Source organism: Lissotriton helveticus, chromosome 11 (assembly GCF_964261635.1).
Source record: "Lissotriton helveticus chromosome 11, aLisHel1.1, whole genome shotgun sequence".
NCBI lineage: Eukaryota > Metazoa > Chordata > Amphibia > Caudata > Salamandridae > Lissotriton > Lissotriton helveticus.
Genome location: NC_136072.1, coordinates 332,200,510 through 332,224,039, shown reverse-complemented (window position 1 = coordinate 332,224,039; position 23,530 = coordinate 332,200,510). Strand labels below are relative to the sequence as shown.

The 23,530-nt window shown below is 48.4% G+C and overlaps 1 protein-coding gene across 6 annotated transcripts in view; it reads left to right on the top strand.

The window, feature by feature from the left end:
* Nucleotides 1–23,530, top strand: part of SEPTIN2 (septin 2) — an 806,446-nt gene that overhangs the window by 622,291 nt on the left and 160,625 nt on the right. For all 6 annotated transcript variants that reach the window (XM_078665713.1, XM_078665712.1, XM_078665715.1 and 3 more), the window contains exon 10: nt 2,346–2,429. In XM_078665713.1, coding sequence (XP_078521839.1) covers nt 2,346–2,429 — 84 coding nt within the window. The remainder of the gene's footprint in view (nt 1–2,345; nt 2,430–23,530) is intronic.

The following is a 23,530-nucleotide window of genomic DNA, read 5'->3' as shown; positions in this document are numbered from 1 at the left end:
TCCCAGGAAGAAGAAAGAAGGGGGGGGCATATAGAGAGGGAGGAAATAGAGGGAGTGGGGAGAGAGAGCGGCAGCAGAGGCGGGGGTGGGCAGTGAAGCGAGAATATTTACACAATGTTATGCTGCAAGCACACTTGATGATAGGTCGACAGAGTGGTATCCCAATCTAGCGCTATGGGGTACTTCCTGAGCCCTGCCGTCTCCTCCCTATGCAGCGCCGCACTCTCCGCTCTTGCCCAATTATCCAGTGAGGTGCGCCACTGTATCGCCCGGGGGGGGTACACTATGCTTCCAGCGTTTCGTAATGAGCCGTTTCGCCGTGATAAGTCCCAGGTCCCAGAATCTCGCCTGGACCTTCATCTGCTTAGTTCTTTTAAATAAACCTAACAGGCAGGCTTCCCAAGTGTTCGGTAAGGTGCCCCCTGTCGTGTTCGCCAATACAGTTGATACTGCAGTCCAGTAGGGCTGCAGCAAAGAGCACGCCCAAAGGGCATGTAGGAACTGCGCGTCTACTAGTCCGCATGTGGGACATGCTGTGGTAGTGAGCCCAAAGTACTGGTTGATTTTGTCCGGAGACAGAAACGCGCGATGTACAATATAATACTGTATAATCTTAAAGCGTGCATTGCACGACACGTTCAGAGCCCCAGCCAGTATCAGTGTCCACTCTCTGTTCGTCCTGTCCCGACCCCTGTCAGCCGTCCATTTGTCTCGCAGGCGCTCAGGGGAGAACTGTGTATGTACGTGTAGCGCTTGAGCAAGCCAATGTATTAGGTGACTACCATTCCCCATCACATGTAGATATTGAATGAGTAGGTGTGTAGGCGGTTCCTCTGCCAACGGACCCCAGGCCCTCGTTAGTGTATGCAAAAGCTGTGCATGAGTCAGGAACTGGATGTAGAGCCCCTTAATGTCCTCTGTTTCTAAATTGTAATGTAATTTCAAGTGAAGCTTTACACATTTGTTATAGATTTAAAAAATTCAATGTAAACGTTTCTTGTTTTTGCACTGACGGTGGGTTTTATCTTATATGAATTGTGTTGGTTTGTTACTATGTTGATCTCAGGTGAGGTCTAAATCAATAAAGTTACATGGTGCTGTAAATGTGTTAATTGTTTCAATTACATTAGACTTAATGTTTACCATACTTGGCTATTAAAATACTATTGTATACCTGCCAGCCTTTTGAGAGAAGTGGTTGGGAAAGAGCACTCAGTCGATGAACCTTGGCCTTCTATTTTTAGGCTCTTTCCTCTTCGACTTTCCCCTTTGTAAGTGATCTGTAGAATTTCATTTTGATGGTCCAGCAAGGGAATGCAACATGGTATAGGTATGTGCTGGAGCAAGGTATACTTCACAGCATGTACACAACATGTATTTAAAGGTAAACAAAAACTCCTGTTGGACAAATTTAATATTTTATAAGCAAGATACTGTGACCGGGTCCATTCTGTAATCAACGGTGTATTTCTATAATCTCACACTGTCAGTGTCCCTTGTTAAGAGGGGGAGGAATCTCCATTTTTATTTCAACATAGTTCGTTGAAGTTATTTAACATTTATGTAAAGGAAGCATAAGGAAACGTGTAATCTGGGTGCAAAGAAGCAGTATTCCGACAGAATAGTTGAATTTTAAAACAAAAGTAATTGTTTATTTGGCATATTGTAACATCCTGAAGATCAACGAAAGGGTCGGGCAATGAGATGTTGTATTCAGTCTTAATTTAGCCTGTAGTGTGTTGTCGTATTGGGTACTGAGAGTACCCAAATAATTATTTTGCTTTTAGCCTATTTATTTGTTTTGTAATGGGCCCACAATTGCCGGCAAAACCCCATTACAGCGCCATTAGTGAAGGATTGTTAATGGCAAAAATATGTTGTTGTTACTCTGAAGGGCTTGAATAGACCAGGATAGGTGAGAGGTAGGACAGTGATCCCTGCAACAGAGGAGGTCTGCATGATGCGTTCTTTCCATCTGGTTGAGTGATGTGGTTATTGTAAAATACATTTTTACCAGTTTTTCGTGGTTTTGTTAACTCGAGTAGACGTACAAACTACTAAACACCCTCAGTTCTCTCTGTACTATGTTACAAGGTTTCAATTTTGTTTGCCTTATTGTGAGCTTAAACAAAGGAAGTGCATCATTTTCTGTACCCTTGTTGAAGAGTAGATCAAATGTATATGCACTAACACTCGTGCAAGGTAACCAACTGGAGCATAGATGTTGCAAGACTTTCTGTGGTAGAAGACTGCAGATTATAGTTTTACATTTCTTTTTTTAACAGCCATTACTTACAGTTTATTATCTTTCAAGCATAACATTGATCTCTTCTTTCCTTTGTCAGCACCCACATGCAGGATCTGCAGGAGGTAACCCAAGATCTTCACTATGAGAACTTCCGCTCTGAACGACTGAAAAGGGGTGGCAGGTTTGTATTGTGGTCTCTTTCTCCTTTCTTCTTTTCCTACTGTTTCGGCCCTGCCTAAGCCTTAAGTGTATGGTCACAGCAGTATCACAACCTCTCATGAGATGTGTCCTGCTCACACTCTGTGCAGGCTTCCTAGTGATTTTACAACAGACCTTTCAATATAGTGAGTGCTCTGTTTTTTGTGGTTCTAGGGCAGTCACTTATAAATTAGCAGTATCGTGATCATATTAGAACGCTTCCTCAAAACCCAAAAACCCATCCTTTTACAATGTACCTAACTGACTGTCCCCTTAGTCCTCTGATAATTCCTGGTCATTTTTGTGTATTACATGTTCCCTTTTACAGTTTTTGTATGAAGCACTCGTATGCCATTGAGACGAAGTCTGTCATGTATAAATATTACAAATACATATTTTGTGCAAGTACTTTCTTTTAGTACTGGTGTTGCAGAACCATTTAACCAATAACTTGGCTTTCTAATTGAACAACCAAGTTATCCAGTATTATGGGTGTCTTTCATAGATTCACATGCCTGAACCATTCCCCGTCGTCGAGACGGGAGTCTCCGGTACATAGAAAAGTAATGTCCTATAGACATACATAGAGAATAGTAGGCCTAAAGGCCTCATCTTAGTAACATATCCATGTCCTTTTGTAAAAAGGACCAAACTCGTCGGCGATGGCTTGTCTACGATGGCTCGTCTACGACGGCTCGTCGACGACAACCTCGTCTATGACTGCTCGTCTATGACGGCCTGTTTACGGCGTCTACGATGGCCTAGTCTACGATGGCCTCGTCTACGATGGCCTCGTCTACGATGGACTCGTCTACGATGGCTAATCTACGATGATGGCTCATCTACAATGGCTCATCTACAACGGCTCGTCTATGACGGCCTGTTTAGGCTTCGACAATGGCCTCGTCTACGATGGCCTCGTCTACGATGGCCTCGTCTACGATGGCCTCGTCTACGATGGCCTCGTCTACGATGGCCTCATCTACGATGGCTTGTCTACGATGTCTCGTCTACGACTGCATCGTCGACGACGGCCTCGTCTAGGACTGCTTGTCTACGACGGCCTGTCTATGGCGTCGACGATGGCCTCGTCTACGAGAGCTCGTCTACAACGGCTCGCCTACGTCGGCTCGTCGGCGATGGCTCGTCTACAACGGCTCGTCGGCGATGGCTCGTCTACGACGGCTCGTCGACGATGGCTCGTCTACGACGACTTCGTCTATGACTGCTCGTCTACGATGGCCTGTTTACGGCGTCAACGACGGCCTGATCTACGACGGCCTGATCTACGACGGCCTGATCTACGACGGCCTGGTCTACGACGGCCTAGTCTACGACGGCCTAGTCTACGACGGCCTAGTCTACGACGGCCTAGTCTACGATGGCCTAGTCTACGATGGCCTAGTCTACGATGGCTCATCTATGGTGGCTCATCTATGGTGGCTCATCTATGGTGGCTCATCTATGGTGGCTCATTTATGGTGGCTCATCTACGATGGCTCATCTACAATGGCTCGTCTACGACGACGGCCTAGTCTATGACGGCTCATCTATGACAGCATGTTTACGGCATCGACAATGGCGTCGTGGACGATGGCTCGTTGACGATGGCTCGTCGACGACGACCTCGTCTACGACGGCCTGTTTACGGCGTCGACGACGGCCTCATCTGCGATGGCCTAGTCTACGATGAGTATACACCAGAAAGTATCTAGGAGTCTAGAAAAGTGAAATCAAATCACAAACCACCATTGGCATGAAAGAATAAGAGAAAGGTGGAAACTACATTCATCAATCGCATCACGTGACCACATAACAACACATTCACGTGAGGCACATATTGTGGGTGAAAATTTTCCCATCAATTGTCTAACTGTACCGCCACTATCTCATCATTTGGGTTCTCCTTACCCAGGAGTCGGTACCATCACAGTCACACAGAACGTAAAAAGGACTGTGAAATAAAAGAGACCCTACAGTTCTTATCTGTTAGGCAGACACAGTAGCAAAAAAGCAGTGCAAAGAAAGTGACAAGTGAGAATATAAAATTAGGTAAGACTGAGTAGAAGAAAGAAGTTTTTAATAGTTTCTCTCAGCTTCCTAACTCTAAAAACATAAGTGTAAGAGGCAGATTTAACAAAATATCTGCTCAGCAAATGGTCAACATGTTTCTGCATATGAGGAAGTACCCATGCATTCGTCAGGACCTAGTTGGTGCTACTGCTGTAATAATAGTGAGAAATATAAAAGGAAAAATGTCACCTGGTTTTCAGGTTCAAATGCTCCACCACAATCTACAAATAAAATCACGACAACAGAAGGAGAAGTGAAAAGACACACATGACATTGTCAATCTTATGTAACAATACACTCAACTATAGTGTTATTGTAGTGACTTGTCAGTACAATTTATATGACATATACACACTGTGAGAAGTTGGCCTGATGTGCAGTGCTCACTATTCTAGTGATCACTATATATCAGTCCAAACAACCCTTATTGATGATTGGTTGTAAGTCAACCTTATAGACCAGCTATCCTAGTAGCATGGATACGAGCAGTCTAAGGCTAAGACTCTAGAGGGCGTGTTAAGCCAGCTGTTTTACCATCACATTACCCCTTGAACACCCAGTGAAAGGACACCACACAAGTGTTATGAAAATAAACAGTGTATTTATTAGAATCACAACAACCCTGTACTCTTTATGAGGACAGGGTGCTAGGCACACAACAAAACTCTTACGAAAATACTTAAGTTAGCACAGTATATACAAATGCCCGAGGGGCACGAAAAACCATATACTCTAAAAGTGGAATGCGAAATTACTAGCAGGTAAGTACAGTACTAATAGGCTTTGGAATCGCTAGGACTTGACTATAGAATCGTTAGATTACTTCTAGGAGGCCTAGGGGACTCGGGTGCAGAGTGTGCACTCTCACGCGGGATGCGGGACAAAGTCTATGGAAGCTAGAATTCACAAAGTTAGTGTTCACGGGCGAACCCGACCTGATAGGGAGAAAACGACAGTGGATCCTGACCCTAGGATAGTGAGGCTATGCTGGGGCACCGAAATGCCGAAGTTACCTAGCCCAGGGGCTGCAGCTGCATAGGTCTGAAAAGACGTCGGGAATCCTCGTGCCGGACCAGGAGCCTGGAAGAAGGAAGTTGCTGGCAGGCGACCAGTGAAGAAAAGTTCGATGGATCCAAGCCTGGATCAAGGAAGAAGAAAACCTGAAAGCAGAGGGGACCAAGTTCTTGAATCACTAGCCAGTGATTAAGTGGGCACCAGGATGGCACCGGGCGAAGTCACCGCAGTCAGGTGAGTGGGCGCTGCTGGGCTCTGCAGTCTCTCGGACCAGGAGGCGTTGTCGGCGACCAGGATGGAGGTGCGAGCTGTCCCACGAAGGTTCTTGCTGTCGACGTCGCTGGACCCAGGATTGGGCAACAAGTCTTGGCAAATGCAAGGTCCACGCGGTGGACCTAAAATGGCGTCTGAGCCGGACCAGGAGGGTCCAGGGTACTTCTCCGATGGAGGGAAGCAAGGGCCAGTCTGGAGCAACCAGACTAGCAGCAGTGTTGTCGTTGGGCGTCGTTCGGAAGGCCACAAGCCAGCGGGCTAGTAGCCAAACAACGCGGTGAGCAGCAAAAAGCAGAAGGGCCCCACGCCGATCGTGGAGATGCTGGGGGGCTGCTCTTCGGTGCTGGAGCTGCTCAGGGTGGGGGCTTCTCGGACCCCAAAGCACTCACCAGGAATTTACTCGGTGGGCTTGCTGTGCAGAAGTCGTGCAGTCTTGGCGATGGCCGGTCCCTCGAGGTCTCGTCGCACCCACGGTTCTCAGCTGTGCTGTAGAGGTGGGTAGAGGTCAGAGGTGCCAGGGAAGCCGGGTCTCGTCGAGCTGGGCAGTCGGATTCCGGAGGAAGGACGTGCAGCAGACCGCAGTGTTCTTGGATGGTGCCTGCGGATGCAGGGTGACTACTCCTTAGCCACAAGGGAGAATCTTGAGGAAGAAATCGTGAAGTCCTTTCGTGGAAAGTGGTATCTTGATTCCAAAGATGATCTAATTTGGAAGGGGGCCTGCTCCTACCTTTATCTGGGAAAAGGGGGCTGGCACGCGACTAAGTCCTGCCCTATGGGTGGGACCAGGAGGGGGGTGGTTACACCCCTCTCCTTTGGCGGGCTTTCCCCAGGCCAGGGGCTGGAGTGCCCCTGGAACTGGTTTCAGCCGGCCTATGCACAGTGAGCACCGGGGTGCCACTTGCAGTCACCTTCCTCTGTAGCCCTGCCTACCTGGAATACACAAAACCCTGTCTGGGACGGTGCTGGCACCGCCCCTGGCAGGAAACCCTTTGTCCTTGCCTCCTGCTCTGGGAGGACTCCCAGCAGCAGGAGGGCAGACTTGTGTCTCGGTGGCAGCATCCATTTTGTGGAGCTGAGGCTATGTCTGACTTTAACCGGGGTTAGGGGTTACATACATGTCGTGTCCCTCTAGAAGGGTGGAATGCTAACCCCGTCGCCAGAATTGGCGAGGGGTTAGTATTCCAATTCGTATGACACCTTACTCGACATGTTTTGATAAAGCGATACCAGAGTTGGCATATAACCGCGAGGATTATAATGCACTTAAGAGTATATGGTATGCGATATCGTGGAAACGGCTAAGGGATGGATCCCGAAAGCTGCAGACAGGCTCAGCTCATGCCAGAGCACCATCTCACACGATTCCAAGCACTCTGCCTTCAGGATTGTTAAGGCCTGCCATAGGAGTGACTGATAGGAGATCTGTGTGTCCATTTTAGGGTTAGATATAGGTATACTATATCTAAAGCAAAGGGTGAGTACACCACCTTGCCCCAGCTGTCGTGCAGCCAGTTGTGTCAGTTTAGTTAGTCAGCCCAGGGGTGGCATAATACATGCTTCAGCCCCTGGGAGACTTCTGGGTACACCTCAGCCCTGGGTACAGGGACTTGGAGAGGGCCCAGTGCCAATTCAGTACTTGAGTACAATTTGGATAGAGAGAACAGCTAGGCTGTGGGTCTGATTAGCAGGCCCACAGCCAGGGAAAGTCGTAAACCAGTGCAGCAAAAAGCAAAAATCTGGGTGATCATAGGATTGCAGACCCTACTCTCCTACACACACTCACCCAATTAATGTGGGGCTCGCGCCTCACCTCACCTGGCTGCAGCTCAGGTCAATGAGGAGCACCGCTCTGTTTAGAGAAAACACACATACACAAAAGCTTTCACTGTTAAACCCAAACAGGTATCACATGATTTAAAAACTGATTGTAAACTCAGGCATTGATCTGGGGTTGCCATCGGCAGTCTCTAATTGTATGATGGTAAGCAGACCTCTAAATATCCCGTTCTTTGGTCTTAGTCTACAAGAGGAAAGACTCCGTGTTACATATTCACTCTAACTGTTGGTGTTAGTCAGTTGTGCCAAATATTTGTAACAACAGGGATATAGTCTTTCCTCCCTATTTCAGAAGATGATGTTATGCGCGATCTATTTTAATTTGCCCAGGGAGCTTTAAATCATTATGCCCCGGGAGCGCTTGACAGACACAAATGTTCTGCGCGATCTCTTTAATAAACCTTGAGCCTCGCGGAGCGTGTGAATGGGTGATGGAACGCGCTCGCCTGGGCGGGCTGTTTACGCGCAAACACTAGTTTACTAAATAAGTCCCCGAACGCGCTTGCCTAGGCAGATGTTTATGTCTCAGCAGCACGTGATCCGATAATGTGTTACTCAGATCCTGGGACGCAACAACGCACTGAAGGGGGGGCTGCTGCTCGAGAAGAATACAAAAGCGCTTACCTCTCCGTCCGTGTCTCCCGGCGTTCCTCTGCGCTGGACTTGGGGAGGCACCGAACGGAGGCGGCGCTATCTATTTAATGACTCACATCCTTTACGCGCTCAGGTGTTAGCGCAAAGGATTGTGGTTATTGTAGTGCAGTGTCATTGACTACATAATATTGTTGAACGTTGCTGGTAGACAAAATAAGCGCGCTCAATTGTGCATATTCAATAAGAACCATGCGACGCCAACAGAATCAATAGCACAATCATCTGTGAGGACACATTGGACTTGAGCCCACATTATTCTAAATTGTTATCGCCTCACAATGACAGATCTATCACGTATTAATGAGGAGGATTATAGTTAGTATAGTAAGGAATACACACACCTACGATGGAAAATGTATGTGCCTAGGCAAATTGTGACCAGTGCTGTGATGGTATATATATGTGCACTGGCGACTGCTGCTAGTCAACCTATACATATGCTTAGTCAGGAATGAGCGGCTTACATTATATTGGCAATGGTAGATGTGGATCATACCGATAAAACGCTCATTTGTAGAGTATTTTACCCATTGAAATTGCTGCACTAGCCTGGGATTCCTATATGTTACAGTAATTGATGTCATGGACCCAGTGCCAAAGCAACCCTATTCTCGATTCAGAGCGACATCCATGGAATAGGTTCGTTTAACCCCTCCTTGTCGCTGTTTATCTTGTATACCCATTTTTGTTCTTTTTTTAAGAGAAATTTGGCTATATCAGGACAGTGATCAGGGATGGTAGGTTGTTCTAATATAGTCCACGTAAACTCATTAGGACCATGGCCTACTTCCAGGAAATGGGCTGTTAGGCGTGTCGCTTGTTTGCGGCAACAAATTGTGCTTTTGTGCTCACAAATGCGGGTTCTGGTTTTTCTTGTGGTCATGCCCACATATCTTTTTGAACACGGGCATGTGATGAGATAGATGGTATTGTCACTATTCCAATTTGTGAATTTAATCTGTTGCCACGGGCGGCCTGTCCCAATATCGACTGTAGTCGATTTTGTTGTCTGAGGACAGACAGAACAATTTCCACAAGGATGATGTCCTTGAACAGGAGGGAGATCCCATAGGGTTCCCACCTGTCGAGTCATCCTATTTCTTGGCCGTGTGTGTACCAACTGGTCTTTGATGTTCTGACCTCTCTTAAACGCAAAGAGTGGTAAAGGTAGTGTGTCACCGCCGGTGTTCAGAATAGACCAATGTTTTTTTATGATCTTTTGGACCTGATTGGATCTGGTGTGAAAAGTGTTCACGAAAGTCATCCTGTCTGACTTCTCCTTTGGGACCGCCAATTCTAGGAGGGCCTCGCGGTTGTTATTCGAGGCCCTTTTCTTCGATTGGCGTATAATTGCAGATGGCTCATAGATTTCCAGTTTATTTTTCCTAACTTCTATATTTTACAATAAGATGGCAACGAATTGTGGGTTAGCTTTTGAAGATGCTGACATCCAAAACATTTTAGAAGAAAATCCCAGTATACTAGAATGCATTCCTGTTGCCGTGAGCAACACAGATGATGGGTTGTAGGAGAGTAGGGTCTGCAATCCTATGATCACCCAGATTTTTGCTTTTTGCTGCACTGGTTTACGACTTTCCCTGGCTGTGGGCCTGCTAATCAGACCCACAGCCTAGCTGTTCTCTCTATCCAAATTGTACTTAGGTACTGAATTGGCACTGGGCCCTCTCCAAGTCCCTGTACCCAGGGCTGAGGTGCACCCAGAAGTCTCCCAGGGGCTGAAGCATGTATTATGCCACCCCTGGATTGACTAACTAAAACTGACACAACTGGCTGCACGACAGCTGGGGCAAGGTGGTGTACTCACCCTTTGCTTTAGATATAGTATACCTATATCTAACCCTAAAAATGGACACACAGATCTCCTATCAGTCACTCCTATAGCAGGCCTTAACAATCCTGAAGGCAGAGTGCTGGGAATCGTGTGAGATGGTGCTCTAGCATGAGCTGAGCCTGTCTGCGGCTTTCGGGATCCATCCCTTAGCCGTTTCCATGATATCGCATACCATATACTCTTAAGTGCATTATAATCCTCGCGGTTATGTGCCAACTCTGGTATCGCTTTATCAAAACATGTCGAGTAAGGTGTCATACGAATTGGAATACTAACCCCTCGCCAATTCTGGCGACGGGGTTAGCATTCCACCCTTCTAGAGGGACACGACATGCCTGTAACCTATAACCCGGTTAAAAGTCAGACAGAGCCTTAGCATCCACAAAATGGATGCTGCCACCGAGACACAAGTCTGCCCTCCTGCTGCTGGGAGTCCTCCCAGAGCAGGAGATAAGGACAAAGGGTTTCCTGCCAGGGGCGGTGCCAGCACCGTCCCAGACAGGGTTTTGTGTATTGTAGGTAGGCAGGGCTTTAGAGGAAGGTGACTGCAAGTAGCACCCCGGTGCTCACTGTGCATAGGCCGGCTTGAACCAGTTCCAGGGTCACTCCAGACCCTGTGCTGGGGAAAAGCCCGCCAAGGAAGTGGGTGTAACCACCCCCCTCCTAGTCCCACCCATAGGGCAGGACTTAGTCGCGTGCCAGCCCCTTTTTACAGGATAAAGGTAGAGACTGGCCCCCTTCCAAATCAGATCATCTTTGAATCCTGAAACTACTTTCTGCGAAAGGAACTCAAGACTTCTTCCTAAGATTTCTCCCTTGTGACTAAGGAGTAGTCACCCTGCATCCGCAGGCACCATCTAAGAACACTGCGGTCTGCTGTAAGTCCTTCCTCCGGAATCCGACTGCCCAGCTCGACGAGAACCGGCTTCCCTGGCACCTCTGACCTCTACCCACCTCTACAGCCCAGCTGAGAACCGTGGGTGCGACGAGACCTCAAGGGACCGGCCATCTGCAAGACTGCACGACTTCTTTCCAGCAAGCCCGCCGAGTAATCTACTGGTGAGTGCTTTGGGGTCCGAGAAGCCCCGACTCTGAGCAGCTCCAGCTCCGAAGTGCAGCCCCCCAGCATCTCCACGATCTGCGTGGGGCCCTTCTGCTTTCCGCTGCTCACCGCGTTGTTTGGCTACTAGCCCGTTGGCTTGTGGCCTTCCTGACGACGCCCGACGACATTTCTGCTGCTGGTCTGGTTGCTCCAGACTGGCCCTTGCTCCCTCCCAGAAGAGGAGCACCCTGGACCCTCCTGGTCCACTCAAGACGCCATTTTGAGTCCACCGCGTGGGCTTGAATTAGCCAAGGCTTGTTGCCCAATCCTGGGTAACTTCGACGCCAACGACTTCATCCTTCGTGGGACAGCTCGCACCTCCATCCTGGTCGCCGACAACGCCTCCTGGTCCGAGAGACTGCAGAGCCCAGCAGCGCCCACTCACCTGACTGCGGTGACTTCGCCCGGTGCCATCCTGGTGCCCACTTAATCACTGGCTAGTGATTCAAGAACTTGGTCCCCTCTGCTTTCAGGTTTTCTTCTTCCTTGATCCAGGCTTGGATCCATCGAACTTTCCTTCACTGGTCGCCTGCCAGCAACTTCCTTCTTCCAGGCTCCTGGTCCGGCAACGAGATCCCCGACGTCTTTTCAGACCTATGCAGCTGCAGCCCCTGGGCTAGGTAACTTCGGCACTTCGGTGTCCCAGCATAGCCTCACTATCCTAGGGTCAGGATCCACTGTCGTTTTCTTCCTACCAGGTCGGGTTCGCCCGTGAACACTAACTTTGTGAATTCTAGCTTCCATAGACTTTGTCCCGCATCCCGCGTGAGAGTGCACACTCTGCACCCGAGTCCCCTGGGCCTCCTAGTAGTAATCTAACGATTCCCTAGTCCAGTCCTAGCGATTCCAAAGCCTATTAGAACTGTTACTTACCTGCTAGTAATTCGCATTCCACTTTTAAAGTATATGGTTTTTCGTGCCCCTCGGGCATTTGTGTATAACGTGCTAACTTAAGTATTTTCGTAAGAGTTTTGTTGTGTGCCTAGCACCCTGTCCTCATAAAGAGTACAGGGTTGTTGTGATTCTAATAAATACACTGTTTATTTTCATAACACTTGTGTGGTGTCCTTTCACTGGGTGTTCAAGGGGTAATGTGATGGTAAAACAGCTGGCTTAACACGCCCTCTAGAGTCTTAGCCTTAGACTGCTCGTATCCATGCTACTAGGATAGCTGGTCTATAAGGTTGACTTACAACCAATCATCAATAAGGGTTGTTTGGACTGATATATAGTGATCACTAGAATAGTGAGCACTGCACATCAGGCCAACTTCTCACATTGGTGAGCAGCGGTTGGGATTTGAGCTTGCTGTTGTTTTACCACACATGCCCTAAGAATATCTTGTGAAAGATCACATAAGTACTAAAGGTACATATAACTTAGCTTAGAATACTCTGAGTTCTACTGAACCAGCTGTTGTAGCTCCTAGGGCCTAGCACACCCTAAACTACAACTCTAGCAAGGGATCAGTAGGCAAACATATAGTGTAGGTAAGTGCACCACTTACACCTCACTAGAAAAGCATGTCGACTCAGGGGGACTCTACTGAGACTCCCCTGGTCAGTGTTGACCCTCCACAGGTCACTTCAAGATATGCAGCTCTCAATTTTCAGGAGATGAGGCAACTCTGTGTCTCCAGGAAACTGAAGCAGGGGTCTAACCCCACCCTTCCCTTTCTGATAGGTCTCTTAGAGACATATGATGCCAGAAAGCTCTCTCAGTTACATGAGAGCATGCCAGCCTTAGAGGGAACCTCTGGGGATCCAGACCTCCCCAACACTGATTCAGCAGTTGAGGAGGAGGATGAGGAGGTACTCTCTGGGGATGAGGTAGACAAGGGTCTTGAGGTAGTCAGAAGGCTAACTAGGACCAACTTAGACTTACTTGGGCTAGGATCTGGGGGCCCCCCAGTACTAACCCGAAGTGGGCCTAACCTTGGAGTTAGGAGAGATAGATCTCTTTCTAGGGACTCCAATAGATCTCTGCACTCTAATGCCTCTTCTCAGGGGAGAAGGAATCCTCCACAGAGGAGATTTACTTCCCCTCAGAGAAAGGAGCATGAGGCTAGGATGAGACAAGCTGAACTGAGGATTGAAAGGGAAGAAATTGCCCTGGCCAAAGAGAAGCTTGCCCTGGCAAGAGAGCAGCAGATGAGTGGGCTAGCTCCCACTGGTGGCAGCAATCTCCCAAGAGATAGAGAGAAGGGTTTAGATACTAAACACCTGACTAAAATAGTGCCCCCCTTTAAGCAAGGGGATGACATCCAGAAATGGATGGCTGCTCTGGAGAGGGCCTGCACTGTGCAGAACATTCCCCAGAGTCAGTGGGCAGCTATACTGTGGCTCTCCTTTGATGGTAAAGGTAGAGATAAGCTCCTCACTACAAGAGTGGAGGATGCTAACAATTACCAGGTCCTGAAGAATACACTGGTTGATGGGTTTGGTTTAACCACTGAGCAGTACAGGTTGCTGTTCAGAGACACCCAGAAAACTCAGTCTCAGGACTGGTCTGATTTTGTGGATTGTGCCACTAAGGCTTTGGAGGGCTGGTTGCTGGGTAGCAAGGTTACAGATTACACAGGATTGTATAATCTAATGATGAGAGAACAAATTTTGAACAATTGTCAGAACCAGTTGCTGCACCAGCACCTTGTTGATTCAGATCTGACCTCTCCCCAAGAGTTGGGAAAGAAGGCAGACAAATGGGTCAGGACAAGGATCAAGCAGAACCAGAACCAGAACCAGGGTGGTCAGAAGAAAGCAGACCAGAAGGGTAATGTCAAGAATGAGCAAAATGACCAGAAGTCTTCACCAGGTCCCCAACAAACCAAAGAGGGTGGGGGTCAGGCTTCCCAGAAGAAGAAGGCTCAAGAAGGCCAGTCCAAAAGGTGGTGCCAGTACTGCAAAAGTAAATCTCACTGGTTTAGTGAGTGCACCAAAAGAGGAGGAGGACAAACTCCTACCACTACAGCTCCTAAAGCAACTGCACCCCCTAGTACAGTCAGTAGTGGTAGTGTCACTCCCAAGGCATTAGTTGGGTTAACCTTGGGTACTGAGGGGTCTGACAACTTAGTTGGCACACTCACTCAGGCTGTCCTTGTCTGTACAGGGGATGTGGATATGTCCCCTGAAATAAGTCCCAATACTTTGGGCAAATACAGGCAGACACCTTTGATTAATGGCAAAATGGCTCAGGCCTATAGGGACACTTGTGCCAGTGTCACCATGGTGACACCTAACTTTGTGGACCCTGGACAGATCATGCCAGGTACTGATTTCCTGGTGACCAATGCCAGCAATGTCACTACTAGTCATAGTGTGGCAATTGTAGCTTTCTCCTGGGGTGGAGTGAAGGGACAAAAGAAAGTTGTAGTCAGTTCAGACCTCCCAGTTGATTGTTTGTTGGGCAATGATTTGGAGTCATCACAATGGTCAGAAGTGGAGCAGAGGACTCACATGGAGATGTTAGGCTTGCCAGCACATGTGCTTGCTGTGACTAGGTCACAGGCCAGAAGATGCCCCACTGAACAGGTGCTGGATCCTGAAATTATGGACCAGACACCTCCCAAGAAGAAGAGCAGTAAGGGTAAGGCTTTGCCTTCCCCCTTGCCCCAGGTTGAGGATCAAGTCTCTGAGGAGGCTGATCTAGCAGAGCTGAGGGAAACTGAGCCTAAAGAGCTTGAACTTGATCAAGTTGAGTTTCTGGGCTCAGGGGGACCCTCCAGAGCAGACCTGGGGAAGGAACAGTTGAGCTGCCCTTCCCTTGAACCCCTCAGACAGCAGGCTGCTGCTGAGGCTGCAGGGAATGCCACAGGTGCCCACAGGGTATACTGGGAAGATGGACTCCTGTACTCTGAGTCAAGAGACCCCAAGCCTGGTGCAACCAGGAGGCTGGTCATCCCCTTGTCTCTGAGAGGTTTCCTTCTCACCTTGGCCCATGAGATTCCCCTTGCAGGTCATTTAGGTCAGACAAAGACTTGGGACAGGCTTGTCTCACACTTTCACTGGCCCCATATGAATGAGAATACCAAGGAGTTTTGTCGCTCATGTGTCACTTGCCAAGCCAGTGGTAAGTCAGGTGGCACAACAAAGGCCCCCCTTATACCACTACCTGTGGTGGGGGTTCCCTTTGAAAGAGTGGGGATTGACATTGTTGGTCCAATGGAACCCCAGACAGCATCAGGACACAAGTTTATACTGGTGGTGGTGGACCATGCCACCAGGTATCCTGAGGCTATTCCCCTTAGGACCACTACAGCCCCTGTAGTGGCAAGAGCCCTAGTTGGAGTGTTCTCCAGAGTGGGTTTCCCTAAGGAGGTCGTTTCTGACAGAGGTACAAACTTCATGTCAGGATATCTGACTGCCATGTGGAAAGAGTGTGGTGTGAACTACAAGTTCACCACACCCTATCATCCACAATGCAATGGGCTTGTTGAGAGATTCAACAGGACCCTGAAAGGGATGATTCATGGACTACCTGAACCTCTTAGGAGAAGATGGGATGTCCTGATCCCCTGCCTCTTGTTTGCTTACAGAGAGGTCCCACAGAAGGGGGTTGGCTACAGCCCTTTTGAGCTTCTGTATGGGCATCCTGTAAGAGGACCCCTGTGTTTGGTGAAGGAAGGATGGGAGAGACCTCTCAAAAAGCCTGCAACCAACATAGTGGACTATGTACTTGGTCTCCGCTCCAGGATGGCTGAGTATATGGAAAAGGCATCTAAAAACCTTGAGGCCAGCCAGGAACTTCAAAAAGCTTGGCATGACCAAAAGGCTGTACTGACTGTGTACCAGCCAGGACAGAAGGTGTGGGTGCTGGAGCCAGTGGCCCCAGCAGCTCTGAAAGACAAATGGTCTGGGCCCCACACCATCATTGAGCAAAAGGGAGAGGTTACCTACTTGGTGGACCTTGGAACTCCCAGGAGCCCTCTCAGAGTGCTCCATGTTAACAGGCTCAAAGCATATGTTGACAGGAAGGACATGAGCTTGCTCATGGCCACAGATGAGGGACAGGAGGAAGAGAGTGACCCTCTCCCAGACCTGCTCACTCAGAATCCTGATGATGGATCAGTTGATGGTGTTGTCTTTTGTGGCAGCCTCACTGAACATCAGCAACAGGATTGCAGGCAAGTTCTGCAATCCTTTCGACATATGTTCTCTCTGACACCCAGCCAAACTGATTGGTGTACCCATGATGTTGACACTGGAGACAGTCTGCCTGTCAAGAGTAAAATCTACAGACAGCCTGATCATGTTAGAGACTGCATAAAAACTGAAGTGCAGAAAATGTTGGAACTGGGAGTCATTGAGCCCTCAGATAGCCCTTGGGCTAGCCCAGTAGTTCTAGTGCCAAAGCCTCACACCCAGGGTGGTAAGAGAGAGATGAGGTTTTGCGTAGACTACAGAGGCCTCAATGCAGTCACTAAGACTGATGCCCACCCAATACCAAGAGCAGATGAGCTTATAGATAGATTGGCTTCTGCCAACTTCTTAAGCACATTTGATTTGACAGCTGGGTATTGGCAAATCAGGTTAGCTGAGGAAGCCAAACCTAAGACAGCATTTTCTACCCCTGGAGGGCATTATCAATTTGTGGTAATGCCCTTTGGACTGAAAAATGCACCTGCCACCTTCCAAAGGTTGGTGAATCAAGTCCTCACTGGGCTGGATGACTTCTGTGCAGCTTATCTTGACGATATTGCTGTCTTTAGCTCCACCTGGGAGGATCACCTGGTCCACCTAAGGAAAGTGTTAGAGGCCCTGCAAAAGGCAGGCCTCACTATCAAGGCCACAAAGTGCCAGATAGGGCAGTCACAGGTTGTATACCTGGGCCACCTTGTAGGTGGAGGCCAGGTTCAGCCACTGGAGAGCAAGATACAGGCCATCAAGGACTGGACTCCTCCAATCACCCAGACTCAGGTTCGAGCTTTCTTGGGCCTGACTGGGTACTATAGGAAGTTTGTCAGAAATTATGGGTCCATAGTGACCCCCCTTAATGACCTGACAAGCAAGAAGATGCCAAAGAAAGTTCAGTGGACAGCAAGCTGTCAGAAAGCATTCAATGACCTAAAGCAGGCCATGTGCACAGCACCTATCCTCAAGAGTCCAGATTACTCCAAGCCATTCATTGTCCAAACAGATGCTTCTGAGTTGGGTGTGGGAGCTGTTCTGTCTCAACTGAATTTTGATGGTAATGATCAGCCTATTGCTTTCATTAGTAGGAGGTTGACACCCAGAGAGAAAAATTGGTCAGCTATTGAGAGGGAGGCCTTTGCTGTGGTCTGGGCCCTGAAGAAGCTGAGGGCCTACTTGTTTGGCACTCACTTCACCATTCAGACAGACCATAAGCCCCTCTTGTGGCTAAATCAGATGAAGGGTGAAAACCCCAAACTGCTTAGGTGGTCCATTTCCCTACAGGGGATGGATTTTACAGTGGAGCATAGACCTGGGACTGATCACAGCAATGCTGATGGGCTCTCCAGGTATTTCCACTTAGAGCAAGAAGACTCACCTGGTCAAGGTTAGTTTATTGTCCCAAAGTTTGGGGGGGGGTCATGTAGGAGAGTAGGGTCTGCAATCCTATGATCACCCAGATTTTTGCTTTTTGCTGCACTGGTTTACGACTTTCCCTGGCTGTGGGCCTGCTAATCAGACCCACAGCCTAGCTGTTCTCTCTATCCAAATTGTACTTAGGTACTGAATTGGCACTGGGCCCTCTCCAAGTCCCTGTACCCAGGGCTGAGGTGCACCCAGAAGTCTCCCAGGGGCTGAAGCATGTATTATGCCACCCCTGGATTGACTAACTAAAACTGACACAACTGGCTGCACGACAGCTGGGGCAAGGTGGTGTACTCACCCTTTGCTTTAGATATAGTATACCTATATCTAACCCTAAAAATGGACACACAGATCTCCTATCAGTCACTCCTATAGCAGGCCTTAACAATCCTGAAGGCAGAGTGCTGGGAATCGTGTGAGATGGTGCTCTAGCATGAGCTGAGCCTGTCTGCGGCTTTCGGGATCCATCCCTTAGCCGTTTCCATGATATCGCATACCATATACTCTTAAGTGCATTATAATCCTCGCGGTTATGTGCCAACTCTGGTATCGCTTTATCAAAACATGTCGAGTAAGGTGTCATACGAATTGGAATACTAACCCCTCGCCAATTCTGGCGACGGGGTTAGCATTCCACCCTTCTAGAGGGACACGACATGCCTGTAACCTATAACCCGGTTAAAAGTCAGACAGAGCCTTAGCATCCACAAAATGGATGCTGCCACCGAGACACAAGTCTGCCCTCCTGCTGCTGGGAGTCCTCCCAGAGCAGGAGATAAGGACAAAGGGTTTCCTGCCAGGGGCGGTGCCAGCACCGTCCCAGACAGGGTTTTGTGTATTGTAGGTAGGCAGGGCTTTAGAGGAAGGTGACTGCAAGTAGCACCCCGGTGCTCACTGTGCATAGGCCGGCTTGAACCAGTTCCAGGGTCACTCCAGACCCTGTGCTGGGGAAAAGCCCGCCAAGGAAGTGGGTGTAACCACCCCCCTCCTAGTCCCACCCATAGGGCAGGACTTAGTCGCGTGCCAGCCCCTTTTTACAGGATAAAGGTAGAGACTGGCCCCCTTCCAAATCAGATCATCTTTGAATCCTGAAACTACTTTCTGCGAAAGGAACTCAAGACTTCTTCCTAAGATTTCTCCCTTGTGACTAAGGAGTAGTCACCCTGCATCCGCAGGCACCATCTAAGAACACTGCGGTCTGCTGTAAGTCCTTCCTCCGGAATCCGACTGCCCAGCTCGACGAGAACCGGCTTCCCTGGCACCTCTGACCTCTACCCACCTCTACAGCCCAGCTGAGAACCGTGGGTGCGACGAGACCTCAAGGGACCGGCCATCTGCAAGACTGCACGACTTCTTTCCAGCAAGCCCGCCGAGTAATCTACTGGTGAGTGCTTTGGGGTCCGAGAAGCCCCGACTCTGAGCAGCTCCAGCTCCGAAGTGCAGCCCCCCAGCATCTCCACGATCTGCGTGGGGCCCTTCTGCTTTCCGCTGCTCACCGCGTTGTTTGGCTACTAGCCCGTTGGCTTGTGGCCTTCCTGACGACGCCCGACGACATTTCTGCTGCTGGTCTGGTTGCTCCAGACTGGCCCTTGCTCCCTCCCAGAAGAGGAGCACCCTGGACCCTCCTGGTCCACTCAAGACGCCATTTTGAGTCCACCGCGTGGGCTTGAATTAGCCAAGGCTTGTTGCCCAATCCTGGGTAACTTCGACGCCAACGACTTCATCCTTCGTGGGACAGCTCGCACCTCCATCCTGGTCGCCGACAACGCCTCCTGGTCCGAGAGACTGCAGAGCCCAGCAGCGCCCACTCACCTGACTGCGGTGACTTCGCCCGGTGCCATCCTGGTGCCCACTTAATCACTGGCTAGTGATTCAAGAACTTGGTCCCCTCTGCTTTCAGGTTTTCTTCTTCCTTGATCCAGGCTTGGATCCATCGAACTTTCCTTCACTGGTCGCCTGCCAGCAACTTCCTTCTTCCAGGCTCCTGGTCCGGCAACGAGATCCCCGACGTCTTTTCAGACCTATGCAGCTGCAGCCCCTGGGCTAGGTAACTTCGGCACTTCGGTGTCCCAGCATAGCCTCACTATCCTAGGGTCAGGATCCACTGTCGTTTTCTTCCTACCAGGTCGGGTTCGCCCGTGAACACTAACTTTGTGAATTCTAGCTTCCATAGACTTTGTCCCGCATCCCGCGTGAGAGTGCACACTCTGCACCCGAGTCCCCTGGGCCTCCTAGTAGTAATCTAACGATTCCCTAGTCCAGTCCTAGCGATTCCAAAGCCTATTAGAACTGTTACTTACCTGCTAGTAATTCGCATTCCACTTTTAAAGTATATGGTTTTTCGTGCCCCTCGGGCATTTGTGTATAACGTGCTAACTTAAGTATTTTCGTAAGAGTTTTGTTGTGTGCCTAGCACCCTGTCCTCATAAAGAGTACAGGGTTGTTGTGATTCTAATAAATACACTGTTTATTTTCATAACACTTGTGTGGTGTCCTTTCACTGGGTGTTCAAGGGGTAATGTGATGGTAAAACAGCTGGCTTAACACGCCCTCTAGAGTCTTAGCCTTAGACTGCTCGTATCCATGCTACTAGGATAGCTGGTCTATAAGGTTGACTTACAACCAATCATCAATAAGGGTTGTTTGGACTGATATATAGTGATCACTAGAATAGTGAGCACTGCACATCAGGCCAACTTCTCACATGGGTGGAATAAGGTTTTAGTCCTAAAAAAATCACACTCTAGGACCTCAGTACATGGCATAATCATGGCGGAGTACTTACGCGGTAACTGTGCACCGTCAGGCCTAATTGTGACCAATGCACCAAGACTTTTCTTGGATGATAAAGGGTTCATCAAAGATTGGTCCATGATTGCCTGGCGGTGTACAAGGGACTGGCTAGTCCTTATTATTAAAACCGCTAAACGTGTTCGCCAACCAAATATTAGTGGAAATTCAACTCCTTGAAGGAAAAATCAAAGCCACTATTAAATCAACTTTATTCAAGACTGGACAAGATGACAACAACAAAAAGAACAATGAGTTTAAGGAGTCGATTCTCTTTACAAAACTAGAGAAATTTAAAAAAGATTTAGCGAAATTTTCAACCGACAAGGTGTATCCCTACACTAGTGACACTTATGTAGCTCCGTCATTCAACCAGAATGGCCATCGTGGAGGTTCCACATACGCCACTTCCAGTTCCGATGGGAATTCTAGTGATTCCAAAACATCCCAAAATTACAATGGCCCTACTCCGTCCAGGGGTCGGGGTAACAGAAGGGGACGAAGAGGTAACTACTCGAACTACAACCAGAATCAGTTCCAACCTTTCTGGCAGCCAGGTCCGTGAATGTATGGCCCTAATTTCCCTCCTCAAATGTGTCCTCCTTTCTTCCCGAACCAGGTGCAACAAGCTCCAGGAGTCCCGCCTTTTTTAGGGTTTGGCCCCAGGACGAATCGAGGCAGGAGAAGACGAGGACAAGGTCCACAGGTCCGCTGGTCAACACCAGTACAGACACAACAAACAACCATGGATCTGAGGAACGGCAAGAGCATACCGAGGGAGAATGCGGGAACGAGCAGTGCAACAAACCAGCCAGTCTCGTGATAAATCTAAGCTCCCACTCTTTATCGGATGACGAAGAGAGTCTGCTCAATCGAGGTTTAGGTTTTGTGGCTACTAATGAAGGAGACCATTTCACAGCACAGGTTGAACTAGCCAAGCTGTTCAGAAAAGTCAGGCTACATTACTTTTTCGCTAGACACGATTTAAGCAATCCTCCACCATCAGATACTAACACTGGTCTAAAAAAAACATCGACTTTCAATCCAACGACGATTGGATTACCTGCTAAAGTCGAGACTTTTGAAGAGGCGGTTGAAAATGATATCAACACTTTATTCAAAACTGAAAGGTCAAGGTCATATATGAATCTACCTAAAAGAGAAAAATCAGCCTTACGTTCTTTGACATCTAATGAGGCTATCATAATCAAGCCCGCAGACAAAGGCGGTGCAATCGTGGTATTGGACACAGAAACCTACAGAACGGAATGTTTGAGGCAACTTCAAGATCTGAATTCCTATACTCCATTGAAAGTAGATACAACTGAGAAGTTAAAGACGAAGATCAGCCAGCTTGTAGAAGAGGCCACCTCGAATGGATGGATCACTCCTCAGGAGGGTCAATATCTGTGCACTTCTAATCCATCCATTCCATACTTCTACTGCCTACCTAAGGTTCATAAACCTCAGAGACCACCTCCAGGGAGACCTATAATCTCCGGAGTGGGTTCGATTTTGGAACCCTTATCTACATTTGTAGATCATTTTTTGAATCCCATTGTAAGAGAAATGCCGACATATCTGAAGGACACTAAGGATGTGCTGCGTCTTCTTCCTGATATTGACTTCGACATCACAAGAGACCTCCTTGTCTCTTTTGATGTTGAGTCACTTTATACATCCATCCCCCAGACAGAGACCCTAGAGGTCATTGCTACCATCTTACAGGGGAGGGACTTAAAATCCCAAACACCTGTCCCTTTCATCATGAACTTGGCTGAACTAGTTATGAAAGAGAATTATTTTAAATTCGAGGACACCACCTATCTCCAAACATCGGGCACGAGCATGGGGAGTGTCTGTGCACCTAGTTTAGCGAATCTGTACGTTCATGTTTTTGAACAGGCGAAGGTGCTCAACCATGACAATCCTTACTATGTATCGCTCCGAATCTGGAAGCGATACATAGATGACATCTTCGTAGTCTGGAGAGGCTCTGAAACTGATCTGATGGACTTTCACCGCTGGTTGAATTCCTGTAATATGTATTTGAAATTTACAATCGAATACAGTAGAACTCAGCTACCGTTTTTAGACCTTTTGATTCTGGCCACCACTGATGGCCTCATTTCAGAACTATACAAGAAACCCATGGCCAGGAATGCGCTCCTCAACTATGAGAGTTGCCATCCTAGAGCACTAAGGAACAACTTACCCTTTGGACAGTTTCTGAGGTTGAAGAGGAACTGTTCCAGCAAAGAGGCGTTTGAAACACATCCGGCCAAATTGTCAGAACAACTGCGTGAAAAGAATTATCCATCTGCAATTATACGCCAATCGAAGAAAAGGGCCTCGAATAACAACGCGAGGCCCTCCTAGAATTGGCGGTCCCAAAGGAGAAGTCCGACAGGATGACTTTCGTGAACACTTTTCACACCAGATCCAATCAGGTCCAAAAGATCATAAAAAAACATTGGTCTATTCTGAACACCGGCGGTGACACACTACCTTTACCACTCTTTGCGTTTAAGAGAGGTCAGAACATCAAAGACCAGTTGGTACACACACGGCCAAGAAATAGGATGACTCGACAGGTGGGAACCCTATGGGATCTCCCTCCTGTTCAAGGACATCATCCTTGTGGAAATTGTTCTGTCTGTCCTCAGACAACAAAATCGACTACAGTCGATATTGGGACAGGCCGCCCGTGGCAACAGATTAAATTCACAAATTGTAATAGTGAGAATACCATCTATCTCATCACATGCCCGTTTTCAAAAAGATATGTGGGCATGACCACAAGAAAAACCAGAACCCGCATTTGTGAGCACAAAAGCACAATTTGTTGCTGCAAACAAGCGACGCGCCTAACAGCCCATTTCCTGGAAGTAGGCCATGGTCCTAATGAGTTTACGTGTTTACGTGGACTATATTAG